Source organism: Aulonocara stuartgranti (genome assembly GCF_965226115.1).
Source record: "Aulonocara stuartgranti genome assembly, chromosome: 12".
Lineage (NCBI taxonomy): Eukaryota > Metazoa > Chordata > Actinopteri > Cichliformes > Cichlidae > Aulonocara > Aulonocara stuartgranti.
Window position 1 is genome coordinate 10,401,072 of NC_138948.1, and position 13,311 is coordinate 10,414,382.

Below are 13,311 nucleotides of genomic sequence, written 5' to 3' on the forward strand. Positions count from 1 at the left end.
GTGTCACGACGTCATCACCCTTCACGGAAGTCGGTGCGGTGATGATGGTGTCCCCGTTTATGTAGCAGCAGGAAGAGGATGTTTGCTTCCATTGAAAGAATAATATCACCTGCTTATACATCTTTGTAACGTAGTGAACTGCTGTAGAGTCTTTCTGCGGACCCGGTGAAGATTTAGACAGCTCACTCCCTCTCCCGGAGGCGGCCCGAAAACATGTCTCTATTCCAGTCGGCACTAGATTTCTTAGCCGGGCCCGGCTCCTCCGGAGCGGCCAGTCGGGACCAAAATGATTTCGTCGGACAAGTCGTTGAACTCGGTGACATGAAGCTGAGAATCAGGAGGGTGATCGCGGAAGGTGAGATACGTGCGCATCACAACAATAAATTTTGGTCACGTCTTCAGCGGCTAGTTAATGCTAGTTAGCTGAATTTGCTAACATGTTAGCATTTGTGAAATACCTCTAGTGGAGTAAGTGATAATATAGTTAGCAAGTGCAGGACAGTGAGCCACCGAGCAAACGCCAGGTGATAATTTGGTTTGGACTGTATCTAACAAGCGCTAAATCAATTTCCAGAATTAGGTACTTCAAGGAGACGGAATAGACATTTCAAAGTTAAACTTGACGTGTCTGCTTTGTGTTACCGCTTTACACCTCACTGAATGCTGTGTGTGTGCAGGCAGAGCTGCGCTTTACGTGTCCACCTTTACCGTCTGTCTTTCTTGGAAACACGGCACTTTTTGCTTCATGAGAAAGACTTGATAAAAGTGTGAGTCAGGCCTGCCGGGCCCGAAGATATGAGTGATGACGGTGTTGTTGATTACCAAACCAATTGATTATCTGTAACAGGGCAGGCTGGAAACTCTTTACAAGTTTCAGTCGAAACAGAGCACTTGAAAAATTCTGCTGGATTGTTTCTTCTGACGTCAACAAGAGCGGCATTCCTGTGCCAGCACTGGTGCCTGCTTATTGAATTTTTTTTGTTAAGTATAAAAATATCGTCCCACGTTTGTGGTTAGGGCTGCAGTAGAAACAAGTGAATATCACAGATGCCATAAGGAGAAACCTACTGGTAGGTTTGTGACAGCAAGGAAGGGTCTTGCTGCCTGGATTACTGCCTTTTGAGCGTGTAATAAATATATCAGAGTAGACCAATTATGTACCAATTTGGACTGATAGTTTAGCATTACAAAGCACTTAATTTGGTAATTGTCAACAGTTTAGTGTGATCTGATTAGTCGATTAGTTTGGTTTTTTATTTCACAAACTAAATAGAAATTGTCTTCCGAGGCAAAAAGGAAAACGCTGATCTGGTGTTCCTGATTTTTAGAGGTATCACTGATTATTTGTTTTTGCTGTGTCTGGAAGTGGTATATTCTGCTTCTTGAGAGCAGGTGAGAAGAGAACATGGCATACCCTGTCAGGTTACACAACATGATCTACTCCAACATTTCACACAAACAATCAAATAATATATTTAGATCCATGATTACTGATGTGATCTCCACCTGGTGACTTGCAGAAAAGTGCTTAAAATTTTGGCTGATTATAGCTTCAATCTCCCAACTGTATAACTATAACCTCCAGTTGGAAAGCCAGCATATCATTTCTTCCATAGCAATTTCCCAGACATCCAAAAACCCTTAAATCTACATAGGGCATCTTTTTATTTATATTGAATACACTTTTATATTCTTAAAAGTGTCTTGGAACACATCTCTATATATCTGTTTTAAAAACCTACTCTTTGACCTACTCTAGTAGAGTGGTCATGGTATATTATTTTATTTTGTATGATGCCCCCTGAAAGCTGCTATAAATTTAGAAACTGTGGAAAGCAGTTCACTCTGAGGGTTAAGGGTGGGCTTCAAATAAACATGCTCCACTTTTCCTTTAATTATCTTTTTCTTTTTTTGTCTTGCCTCCTGTATGGTGTGCACCAGCAAACATGACTATGTTGGCAAATAAGATGGCATTTACTATTGTCTACGGCTGATTTCTACGTGTTTTGTCACATCGATTTAAAGTTGACTGAATATGCAAAGCTAGTGTGATAAAAGACTTTAGTTAAGTCGTAGTTTGTCTTGTTTTTTAATAGAGAACATGCAAAATTCACACAACCAGGAGTCCTCTGGCTGTGAGGCATCATTGCTAACCACTGTACTACTGTTCTTCAGATATACTATCAACTTTCTCTCTTTATTAGTATAATTAGTATTGTGATTTCACTTCCTGGTCCACAATAGTTCGATTCAAACAGGTTAAAGGAAACGCACAAGACCTTCCAAATGAAAGCAAATGGAGTGGAGATCATTTTACACTAAAGCGCTGCCTGTTTCAAACTCCCGTCATGCAATTTCAAAGGTGTCTTTGTTAGGACCTTTTGCTGAGACAAAAACAATGGATTGCTGTAACCAGATGGTTCTGTTTTTTTGTTTTTGTCTACTACACCAGTTATAGTCCTACAATTGTATAACCCAGGCACACATATTGTTTCAGAGTGAGATTGAATAAATTAGTGTTTGATAAAGAAGGATTTAAGGTATTTTTAAATATCTTTCTGTATTTTTTTCTTAGACTCGTTTGGAAATTGGAGCAGAGAAAATTACCTTCTGTTTTACAAAATTGTGTAAGACATTTAATCTCCGCAGGGAGGTTATCAAAATGAGTTGCATAACACAACATAACCTGTAAGGAACAATACGCTTTGTTGCGGTATTTTGTGTGAGTTGAGAGTTGAAGCACAGGCAAATAAATAAATAAATGTAGGCAGGCACGAGGTCCCTGGTGAGAGTCCCAGAAAAAGAGGTTTTATGAGAACTGGGGAAGTGACCACCATACGCGCATGGACCTATGCAAAGCAACCTGTTAAAGATTAGAAGGCTGGTAGTTGATTTACTCATGTCTGTGGTAATCTTGGCATTTCCTTGTTTGGCTGAGGCTTGGTAAGTAGAAGTATTTGAGACACACACACCCAGACTGAACAAAACCTTAAGCCATAGCTGGAGATAACGGGTCTCACAACAGTGGTTATCAACTTTCTCTTTTAAGCATGCTTTCCATTTCAGGCTCTGTGTGTGCTCACATAAAAAGGAGTGTTTTCATAGGTCACAACTCCTCCACACAGGCAGAGATCCTATCAGATAAAATGATAATCTAAAAAGAACAGCAATAGGCAAACAGTAAATTGATAGGATAAGATAAAATAAGATAAACCTTTATTAAGTCCCACACATGGGAAACTTTAAATTGCAACACTCTTGAAAATAAGACAAAGTATTGCTACTGAAAATCATTAATCTGGTGACTTTGCCGATTGTTTCTAACATGAAAGGTGCTCTTTAGAGCTCTGATAGTTTAAATTCGATACTTTTAAACATTAAATTAGGTTATTTGACAAAATCAATTTGTCAGCACATCAGATTAAAATACATTTTCTTGATTGAATACGTATTCTTGGTGTGTTCTCTGTTTTATAATTGCTGCAATTCTAGCAGTGTAAAAGAGAGTTAGCAACAGATTAGAATCAAGGATAACAAGGTTTAAACATTTCCTGCATCACCAAATGAATACATGTTCCAGTGAGAATGCAGGTGTCCAGTTTGCATTGCTTTAACTTTACAGCTGGGCTTCATTTGTGATCTTACTAAGTTGCAGCTTAACAAGCTGCAGAAATGACACATATTCCCATAGGAGAAAATCTATATTACAGTTAAAACTTGCTGTAAATAAAAGAATAAGTAAAAACTTTAGACCAAAACTCTGAATGTAACCTGTGCCACTTTTTGTAACACAGAAAACTCATAGCTGTTAATGTTTTATTAATTGTAATTTATAAAACAGCCCTCTACTGTGTATATATGGAGAGCGATTATTATAGAAAAATGGATTTGACGACATTATAAGCAGTCAAGGTTTTAGCTGCATCTTCAATGAACAGGATACCCAGTAGGGCTTACAGTCAGTCAGTATTGCATGAAATCAAGTGGTGCATGTTGTAATGGTTCCATTCCCAAGTTAAAAAGGAAAACAAGCACTTGAACACAGCATTAATACAAAAACTAATAATGAATTTAAATATTAAACATGTCTTCCCACGTGGTTTATTAATTAATTATTAAGTGATTTTGTCATTTTAATTTCAGAATAATTTAAACATAGACGTTTGATAATAATCCAGGACATCAACTAGACAGTGTTAGAATATATCCTGGTCAGTATCACAAAACTCTTTCAGTATCCTGAACATTTGAGAATCGTCAACCCAACACTAAATCATAAAAAACTGTAAATTAAATCCTCATCTTCTTCTCTTTTTTTTTTTTTTTTTTTTTTTAAGGTGGATTTGCTTTTGTATATGAAGCCCAGGACATGAGCAGTGGTAAAGACTATGCCCTCAAGGTAAGATGAGGTGTACTGACCCATACCCTCATTGTTAAAAATGTTCCACTGTTACGTTTTGGCTGTGTTGCTCATCACTGGGCATGTATTTGTTAATGTGCGTGTCATTGTGTGCACTGTATTACCCAATGCATCAAATCAGGCACATTCGCCCTCCTTACATTGATTTTTACATTCTTCAGCACCTGCTTTTAATATGCAAAACAGACAAAGTACTGCAGGTTATTAGTACATGCACTTGTCAGCTTGTGTAATGCATTATTGTCTGCATTACACTGCTGAATCAAAACATGCCATTGGACGCGTCCCTTAACAGAAAGATTTTCCCTTTTTATCTATACAGCTGTACTAATGAGACAGTAACTTAAAAAAATGTAGGCTTAGCAATGTGGACGGCCGCTTACCAGGTAGTTTGTTGTTCATATGCAATATGCAATTATTGCAAGTCATATTGTACAGAATGATGAAGCTCCAAACAATTATGTTTGCACCGTTTCCTACTTACTCAATTCTGTTCATGCTGTATCATATATATATATATATTTATTAGCTTCTCATTTAAGTATAAAAACCTCAAATGCTGAACAATTAAATTGTCCTTTGAGTGTATTTATCAGATAACCACATAAATTATCTTTAAAGTAATTGTAATTTTACTATTATTAATATTTATTTTGTTTGAAGCTAATGCTTTATAGGCCGTCTATTGCAGTATGCTAGTTCAGTCCTGTTAGGCATGTATTATGTTGATCACAGAACAAAGCAATGGTCTGTATGCATTTTTTTCCAGAGACTGCTGTCTAATGAAGAAGAGAAGAACAAAGAAATCATACAAGAAGTCTGCTTCATGGTATCCTTTAATTATTAATGAGTAAAGCACAAAAGTGTTTCTGTAAAAAGGTTTTTTTTTTTTTTTTTTGTTTTTTTTACTTCACACCTAATGTTAATATATAGCTGACACTAAACACCCATAGATCATCTGCCATATCTCTCTATTCAGGATTTCCTTCGTCATCACATCTCTCTTAAAATGCATCTGGTTAATTTTTTTCAGCTTTTGAGTAGTTTGCTTTTTGGACACCTGCTGTAATCTAAAACTGCGGATAACTTAAACAAAGTAGGCTGACATGCGACAGGTGAAAACCAGCAGCTTCTGCCACTAGAAACTGGTTATGATTGTGATTTATGAAATGGCAAATTTAAGGCGAGGCTTGTCACAGCAGCAGTGTTTATTCTGTATGTTCCTTCACCTGCTGGCTCTATAGAAAAAGCTGTCCGGTCATCCAAATACGGTTCAGTTCTGCTCTGCAGCCTCCATCAGTAAAGAGGAGTCAGACACCGGGCAGGCTGAGTTTCTGATCCTCACTGAGCTGTGTAAAGGTAAAAACACACACTGCTACACACAGAAAGGCACTTTTCCCAGTTTTGTTTCTTTAGTGCTGAATCAGTTCTTACTCATTCATGAAATGCACATGCAGTAATTCAGGGGTGCTGGAACTGTTTCTGAGTAACTCCCACTGAAAGGCATTCATGATGAAAGTTTCCTGTCTGTAGCCTTCGTTTCCTGCTCTGCTTCCTTTTTGTGTAGTTACAGCAGACAAGGTTTTTTTCATTCAGCAGTTTTTCAGCTTTCTGAGCAAATACCTTACTGCTTACCACAATAAGTATGTTAACAGAAATAAATCACTTGTAGGATGTGTGCAAAGCACTTTTTCTTTAATTTTGTAATTTTATTACTAAATACAAGACTTTTATCTACAGTTTCACATTCTTTTGTGTTTTTGTACCTCTTTCACCTCAGGTCAGCTGGTGGACTTTATTAAGAGGGTAGAGCAGAAGGCTCCTCTATCATGTGACACTGTGCTAAAAATCTTCTATCAGGCGTGCCGCGCTGTTCAGCATATGCACAAACAGAAGCCTCCCGTGATACACAGAGACCTTAAGGTTTGTCTGCCTCTGGTATTTAAAGGATGACTGATGTGTCAGAGAGGAGAATAAAGAAAAATGCACAATATACAGTGCAGTTATTTAGTTGGTGCTTTTACTTATGACCACGTTTTCATCATATCATGTGCTGCTGCCCTTGTTCTGTCTCAGAAGTCTTACTTATGGCAATTAAATGAAATGCTAACTCACTGCTTGGTTGATGTGTTGCAGATTGAGAACCTCTTGATTAGTAACCAGGGCACCATCAAGCTGTGTGACTTTGGCAGCGCCACCACAGTGTCACATTATCCAGACTACAGCTGGTCCGCACAGAAGAGGTCAATGGTGGAGGATGAGGTACCTAAGCATGCAGACAGTTCTTGGTGATCTTAACAGTGACCTGCTTATACACAGTGTCGGGAAGGTTACTTTTAAAATGTATTCCACTACAGATTACAGAATACATGCCCCAAAATGTATTCTGTAACGTATTCCGTTACGTTACCCAATGACAGTAACGTATTCTAAATACTTTGGATTACTTAATATATTATCATGCTTTTTACAACTACGTGAATGTACTATTGCTGTGATTTATTACTATTACCGAAGGTCCGCGGCGCCGAACCGCAGTAAAGGGACCTCTGACTAATACGGCAGGTTCCATGTCGGGCTTGTAGCCGAAAAATAGCTTTACTTTGTTGTGTGGGTCAACTTTGCTTGCGAGAGACAGAGAGAGGCGTTGAAAGACTGCTCCAGCGGAACTTATTGTTTTCGGAGGAAAACACAAACACAGTGTACAGTCGAGTCTTAATAGGTGCAGTGGTTATTATTATATTTACATGCTTCCAGCTCCCGTTTTTGCTCGGTGACAGCTCGTACTTTTCCACTATCCTTTTTTTTCCCCTCCTCTTGCTCACAGACACATAATGTGTATGGCGGTCCATTCTCCCTGTAGCACGGACTACACTGCCCATGAGGCTACGTTCTTTAGAGCTATGCCCGTAGCATTCTGCCTATTAGCTTAGCACAACAACAACAACAACAAAAAGGCGCTCTCTCACCCAGGAGGCACATAGTCGCAGAGAGAGAGCCTCGTCCTGTAACCATGGCAACCGTAACACTGCCGCCTGGAACAACAGAACGTAGCTGTCAAACAAACCCAAACAATCCTGACCCACCACCGCAGTGTAATCCATTTATTTCAACAAAGTAACTGTATTCTAAATACCACCTTTTTAAACTGTAACTGTAACGGAATACAGTTACTCATATTTTGTGTTTTAAATACGTAACGGCGATACATGTATTCCGTTACTCCCCAATACTGCTTATACAGTACATGCGCTGTTAAGCTGTATTGGGTATTATATGAGATGATATTTTCTGAGTTTCATTAATATTGAAGTCTTATCTAAGATTTTGAACATATAGATGGATTAATATATGAATTCTAAAGTTATTTGATTTAAGTCACTTATTATAAAGCAGATTTAAAACAACAGGAGGAGGAGTCACCTCTCATTTCCTGAAATTTTGTTTCCATGGTGCCAGACTTTCTTTTAATTTTTTTAAGTGATCTTTAGCAATAGTTCTCTACAATAGTTTTCCAGGCTTTCTGAAGGTCTGTCTTTGGGCATTGGCTCCTTTCAATCGGAAATATATTTTTAAGCCACTTAACACTGATCTACAAGTCATTCATGCTTAAAAAAATTACTTAAATATAACATAACTGACAACTTAGCAAAGAATCAACTTAGGCAATTTGTTACCAGCAGCCTGTCTCAATAGCACATCATTTGTTCTCATTTCTTTAGTTGACAAAAAAAAAGTAAGAAAAAACCAAAAAGCTATCTTCAGGAGATGAACAGTATCTCAAAGTTGTGTCCTTGAGAAATAAGAAAAGCCCTTGCACAGAACCTGAGAGATGCATCTGTCTCCTCAGTTGATCTCTCTACTGTTCGGTCTCAGTGGAAGGGTGTCTGTCAAGAAGCCATTCTTAAGAAAACCAGGAGAAAATGGCAAATTAAACAAGAGCTAGATTGAAAATCAGTTATGGAATGAAAAGGCCAGAAGAAAGGTACAGCAATGAGTGTCTACAGTCGTGTGTAAAACAGTGCAGACTGTAGGGGTCTTTTATAAATTGATGGAATTATGAAGGAATAAAAGTATGGTCAGATTTAGATTCACCATGTAATACCATCTGAAAAAAACATGCACTATAACTGGAACACTATCAGTCATAGCTTGGCCTCCCCAGAGCCTGAACCTTAACATTATTGAGGCAGTGTGGGATCTTTTTGACAGAGAACAGAACAAAAGGCAGCAAACGTCTAAAGAACTTTGGTTTTCCAGGTTTCATGAAGGAGATTCCAATCTTGAAGATTTCCTAATGAAATTGCAAGAAAACTTGATAGCATAAATAAAGGTGGTCATAATGGGAAATGCACGTTTCAATAAATTGCTATTCAAACGTGCATTTCCCATTTTCTTAGCAATGCAAAGAAATGAGGGAAGCTCAAAATATTTGCACAGTACTGTAAATAAGGAAAGGAATCAAAAGTATCCATAAAGTTTAAAATTAAAAAAAAACATGACAGACAAAGAAAAATGCTATTAAAGATCCTCAGAGTGAACTAAAAGCAAGAGATAAGCAGCGAATGAAAACGGTAAATAGTAATTTCATCACTGATCACAAGATTGTGTTGATACCCTTGAATATGTGATTAGAGATTAAAGGTTGAAATCTGCTTCACAGGTAGACATTTTATATGGTTTTAATTTTTTAAAGAAAACATAAAAGGAAAACCGCAGCCACTTTGATTTCATTTTGTTTCCTTTAGTTGCTTTGTAAAAAGTAGGATGATTAATTGAGAAGACAAAAATACACGTACAAAGACAGAGTGGGTCAGTGGCAGTATTGATATGGTGTTGAGCATAAACCAGAAACCTTTAATTGGATTAATAGCCAGAGGTCCAGGAAGCCCTAAACAATCATGTAAATTATATTTGTACCATAACCACACAGCTGCCCACTTACACACTGGAGCTTTGCCACAGATGAATTTCGAATGCAGAACACCAGAGGTCTTGGCTTGTAAATCTAATAGACTTCTTGTTTACCAGGCACATGTTGCACATAATAGAATAGAATAGAATAGCCCTTTATTGTCGTTGTACATCTACAATGAAATTATGGAGATGTGAGTAATGTACTCATCTTGTGCACTTCTTGTACAGCGCACATGGCTTTTTCAGTTCTGTCTAATCGGGAGAAAGAATTTTACAAAGATTTACAAACATATGACTTAAGCTTGATATTTGCTTTCATGTCAATTCATTTAAAAAAATGTTTTTCTGTAGATAACAAGGAACACCACTCCTGCGTACCGAACGCCAGAGATGATCGATCTCTACTCCAACTTTCCCATCAATGAGAAGCAAGACATCTGGGTCAGTCATTTTCAGACATTAGTGTACCTCCATTTATAATTTAGACACAACTGACTTTCTCTTCTTCTGCCTTTGTTTTGATTGTCTTTTGATGCATGTTTTTGTGTTTTTGCTGTAAACAAAGGAGTTTGATTATTGTACTGATCATGTGTCGTCTCACATGCAGGCTCTGGGATGCATCCTCTACCTGTTGTGTTTTAAGCAGCATCCATTTGAGGATGGAGCCAAGCTACAAATTGTCAACGGAAAGTACTCCATGCCTCAGAACGACATGAAATACACTGTGTATCACGACCTCATACGTATGTACTGCCCGTCAGGCACCAGTCCATTTATTAATCGATACCAGCTAAATGCCTACAAGATAAATCTGATGCCTTAAGCCACATTATACCTTTACCAGACTGCCAGATGTTTAGCACAATAGCATTCATGTAGAAATGTCATGCAATTCAATGCAGTACAAAAATGCATTAGTGATTTAAAAACTTTTAACAATGTTAGTTTGGTTAAACAGTATACAGTTTAAAGTAAAAGTCGGATTCTTTTTCTTTGTTCACCTTAATTTCTGTGTATGTGATTGATGACCAATCGGTTATTAATTAATTTTAATCAGCTTTCTGCCATTTTTATTAATATTTTTACAATTGTGTTGTCCACAAACATCAGTTATGCTATCATAAATTTTTATTTGTATCTTTTTTATAATCATACTAACTTCAACCCACATTCTACCCATTCTCCTCCTCTTCAGGTTCCATGTTGAAGGTGAACCCAGAGGAGCGTCTGTCTATTACAGAGTTGGTCAACCAGCTCCAGGAGATAGCAGCAGCACGCAACGTCAACCCCAAGTCCCCCATTACTGAGGTAAATGCGTGTTCTAAAAGTACCCTCGTCATTGATGTAAGATGTGATAATACGGAAAAAAACACTGCACATTTACAGTAGTTATGGTAAGGCTTGCATGTCTAATCCTTTAATACGTGTAAAGTAGCTCTTGAATCTTCATCTTGAGTTCATCAGACGAGTTGGTAGCAGTTAAAACGTTTCTGCTCCAGGTATCGGTTTTGAATTGTTGACAGCTTTCACAAGTATTTTAGAGTAAACAACATGATTGGTTAAGGGCACTGAGTCTCATCCTCAGTGTGTGCCAGCCTGTGAAGAGGCTATTGACAGGCCAACCACACGGCTTCTTCCTCTGTGTGTGTTTGTGTAAATGTGCACATGTACACACACAACTTGAACACTCTCAAATTGCTGATGCGGTTACATTTGCTAAGCCTCACATACACCACACACAGACGCACAAACACACAAGCACAAAGGAGTCTGTATTCTCTTTCCCAGCGGCCTCTCTTGCCAGCTGGTAAGGTCTTAATGGGCCAAAAAAGAGGGAGAGAGACACACAGAGGTGAAGACTGAGAGAACTGAAATTTAAAGCAAACATGAAGTGATACCAACAGTTCAGTGGTAACACTGTGTTTTCATTGGCATGGTCGGTGTTGCTTTTTGTCACCTGCACCACAGTAGCTAATTGAGCACAATCAGATTTAAGATTTAATCAGGGTTTTGGAATAGAAATCGTTTTACGCTGCATGATGGCTGACCATATTCAACCTATCAGCCCCAACTCATTACGATTCTTACCGCAAATCCTTAAAAATCCAGGTACTTATCACTAAATCCTCGGTCATTGTTGTGATTGACATAAAGCTGCTTTCAGTTTCAACATTTGCCAGGTTTACACTGATTTCATTGCATTTTCCTTGTTTTGTTCTGAGTTGGTCAGTGTCAGTATCCTGAACTAAATTTATATTAAAGTACCGTTTAATCATTAGGAAATTAGCAAATCAAGGCAGATAGACTTTTTTTTACATTTCTACAAATTTCTCTCTAAACTGAATCCTGATAAGGCTGGTAAGTGTGTGCAGAGTGAAGGCAGATTTGGCGGTTGCTGATCTGATTAGGGTTAAGAAGGGGTTTCCCTGCTGGATGTAAGGAGATTATAATCCTCGGACTTCTACTCCTCCTCTTCCTCCTCTCCCTGCTGCAGTTCAGCACAGACATATGGAGAGGCTGAGAGGAGGGAAAGGAGAAAACTTGTGAGGGAAGTGAGACACTGAGAGGGAAATAAACAAGACAGTTACGCAGAGGCTATTTGGCTGTTGAACACAAACCCCAGATCGACAGCGATCATCTGGCACAGCCTGTTTTTAATTTGTTGTAATTTATCGACTTTTTGGAGTTACAGATTTGTATTTTATTGTTTTGTTTTTTTTTTTCATTCAGGGACCTGACGTGTGCTTAACACATTTTTTTTCCTCCTCCTTTGTTTAAGGCGCTCTGACTGTTCATTTTCTATCAAGTTCCATTTTTATTTTATATATTTAAAAATTGTATATTTTTGGATTTTTTTTTTTTCTTTTTTTTGGATATTTTCGATGATGTTTTTCTTTCCCGGGGTGGTTTAGCCATTGTGGGTATTTTTTTTTTAAACACAGACAGTCCAGGTCACAGAACATCTTTCTTTCATCATAACTTTTTAAAATATTGTTGACCTGCTCGTTGCAATGTTAAGTACGTATTACTGTTGGCGTCCAGTGTATGATGGATATGAATGTCTGCAGCTGCTGGAGCAGAACGGAGGTTTTGGCAACAATGGAGCACAGCCATCAATGCAGATCCACAACAGCCATAACAATGCAGGTAAATTGTTTTTTACATTTATTTTCTTGTTGTTGTTGTTGTATGACAGGGTTTTGGGTCAGTGTTTGTTAGTTTGTGTTTTTATTTTGTTTATTTGTTTCAGGTGTTAACACTAAAGTATAGGAGACTAATACTGAAGTTCTTGAAAACACTATTATCGATATTTTTATATTATTGATATTTCATTCTTTCCTAAATGGAAATGTCACAACATCTTTATTTGCACATTTCATATTCATGATCTGTATAACCAGCTGTGCAGTGCATTTTAGTAGAGTTGCATTATGTTTCGAGAAACTGCCTACTGCTCATTTACTTAAAGTTGAGTTCTGTACCACATAATGCAAATCAGTAATGACCTACATACGTCAACATCTAGGCAATCCTCTAAACTACCTGTTGCTGATTTTAAAACAAACACAGATTGAGCACCTGCGGGGTTTCTATAAGTCCTTTTTTTAAAAATTTGTTTAAAAAACAACTCTGGCTGGTTTGTTTTTCGGATAGACGTTCACAGGCAAGCCAGTTTATTGGTTTCTGTTTAAAATCCCTGCACAAACAGCCCTAGCACAAATGTACTCAGGTCTCAGGCCTGATTGTAGAAGGCTGAGAGAAAGAGAGAGCACCTGTCAGTCGCTGTTTGGTAGAACACCAGTCAAATGTCTATTGGTGAGAAAATGCGTGACTCCTTTTGTTGAAAAATGCCCCTGTGGGCAGGTACCATTAGAAACTGCTAAATCCACATCTTTCCTATAAAGTTTATCATTGAGCTGTGATTGAACATGACATTTAATTTCTCAACCGTATCCCTGAAAGTCACGCAATAA

General features: G+C 37.9%; 1 protein-coding gene across 2 annotated transcripts in view; it reads left to right on the plus strand.

The window, feature by feature from the left end:
* The window catches only part of gak (cyclin G associated kinase), a 27,626-nt gene continuing 14,315 nt past the window's right edge, over positions 1 to 13,311 (plus strand). For both annotated transcript variants that reach the window (XM_082553572.1, XM_082553573.1), the window contains exons 1-10: positions 1 to 355; positions 4,338 to 4,399; positions 5,190 to 5,249; positions 5,665 to 5,779; positions 6,201 to 6,343; positions 6,557 to 6,682; positions 9,689 to 9,778; positions 9,945 to 10,080; positions 10,533 to 10,645; positions 12,406 to 12,484. In XM_082553572.1, the coding sequence (XP_082409698.1) occupies positions 214 to 355; positions 4,338 to 4,399; positions 5,190 to 5,249; positions 5,665 to 5,779; positions 6,201 to 6,343; positions 6,557 to 6,682; positions 9,689 to 9,778; positions 9,945 to 10,080; positions 10,533 to 10,645; positions 12,406 to 12,484 (1,066 nt within the window). In that variant the 5' untranslated portion in view covers positions 1 to 213. The remainder of the gene's footprint in view (positions 356 to 4,337; positions 4,400 to 5,189; positions 5,250 to 5,664; positions 5,780 to 6,200; positions 6,344 to 6,556; positions 6,683 to 9,688; positions 9,779 to 9,944; positions 10,081 to 10,532; positions 10,646 to 12,405; positions 12,485 to 13,311) is intronic.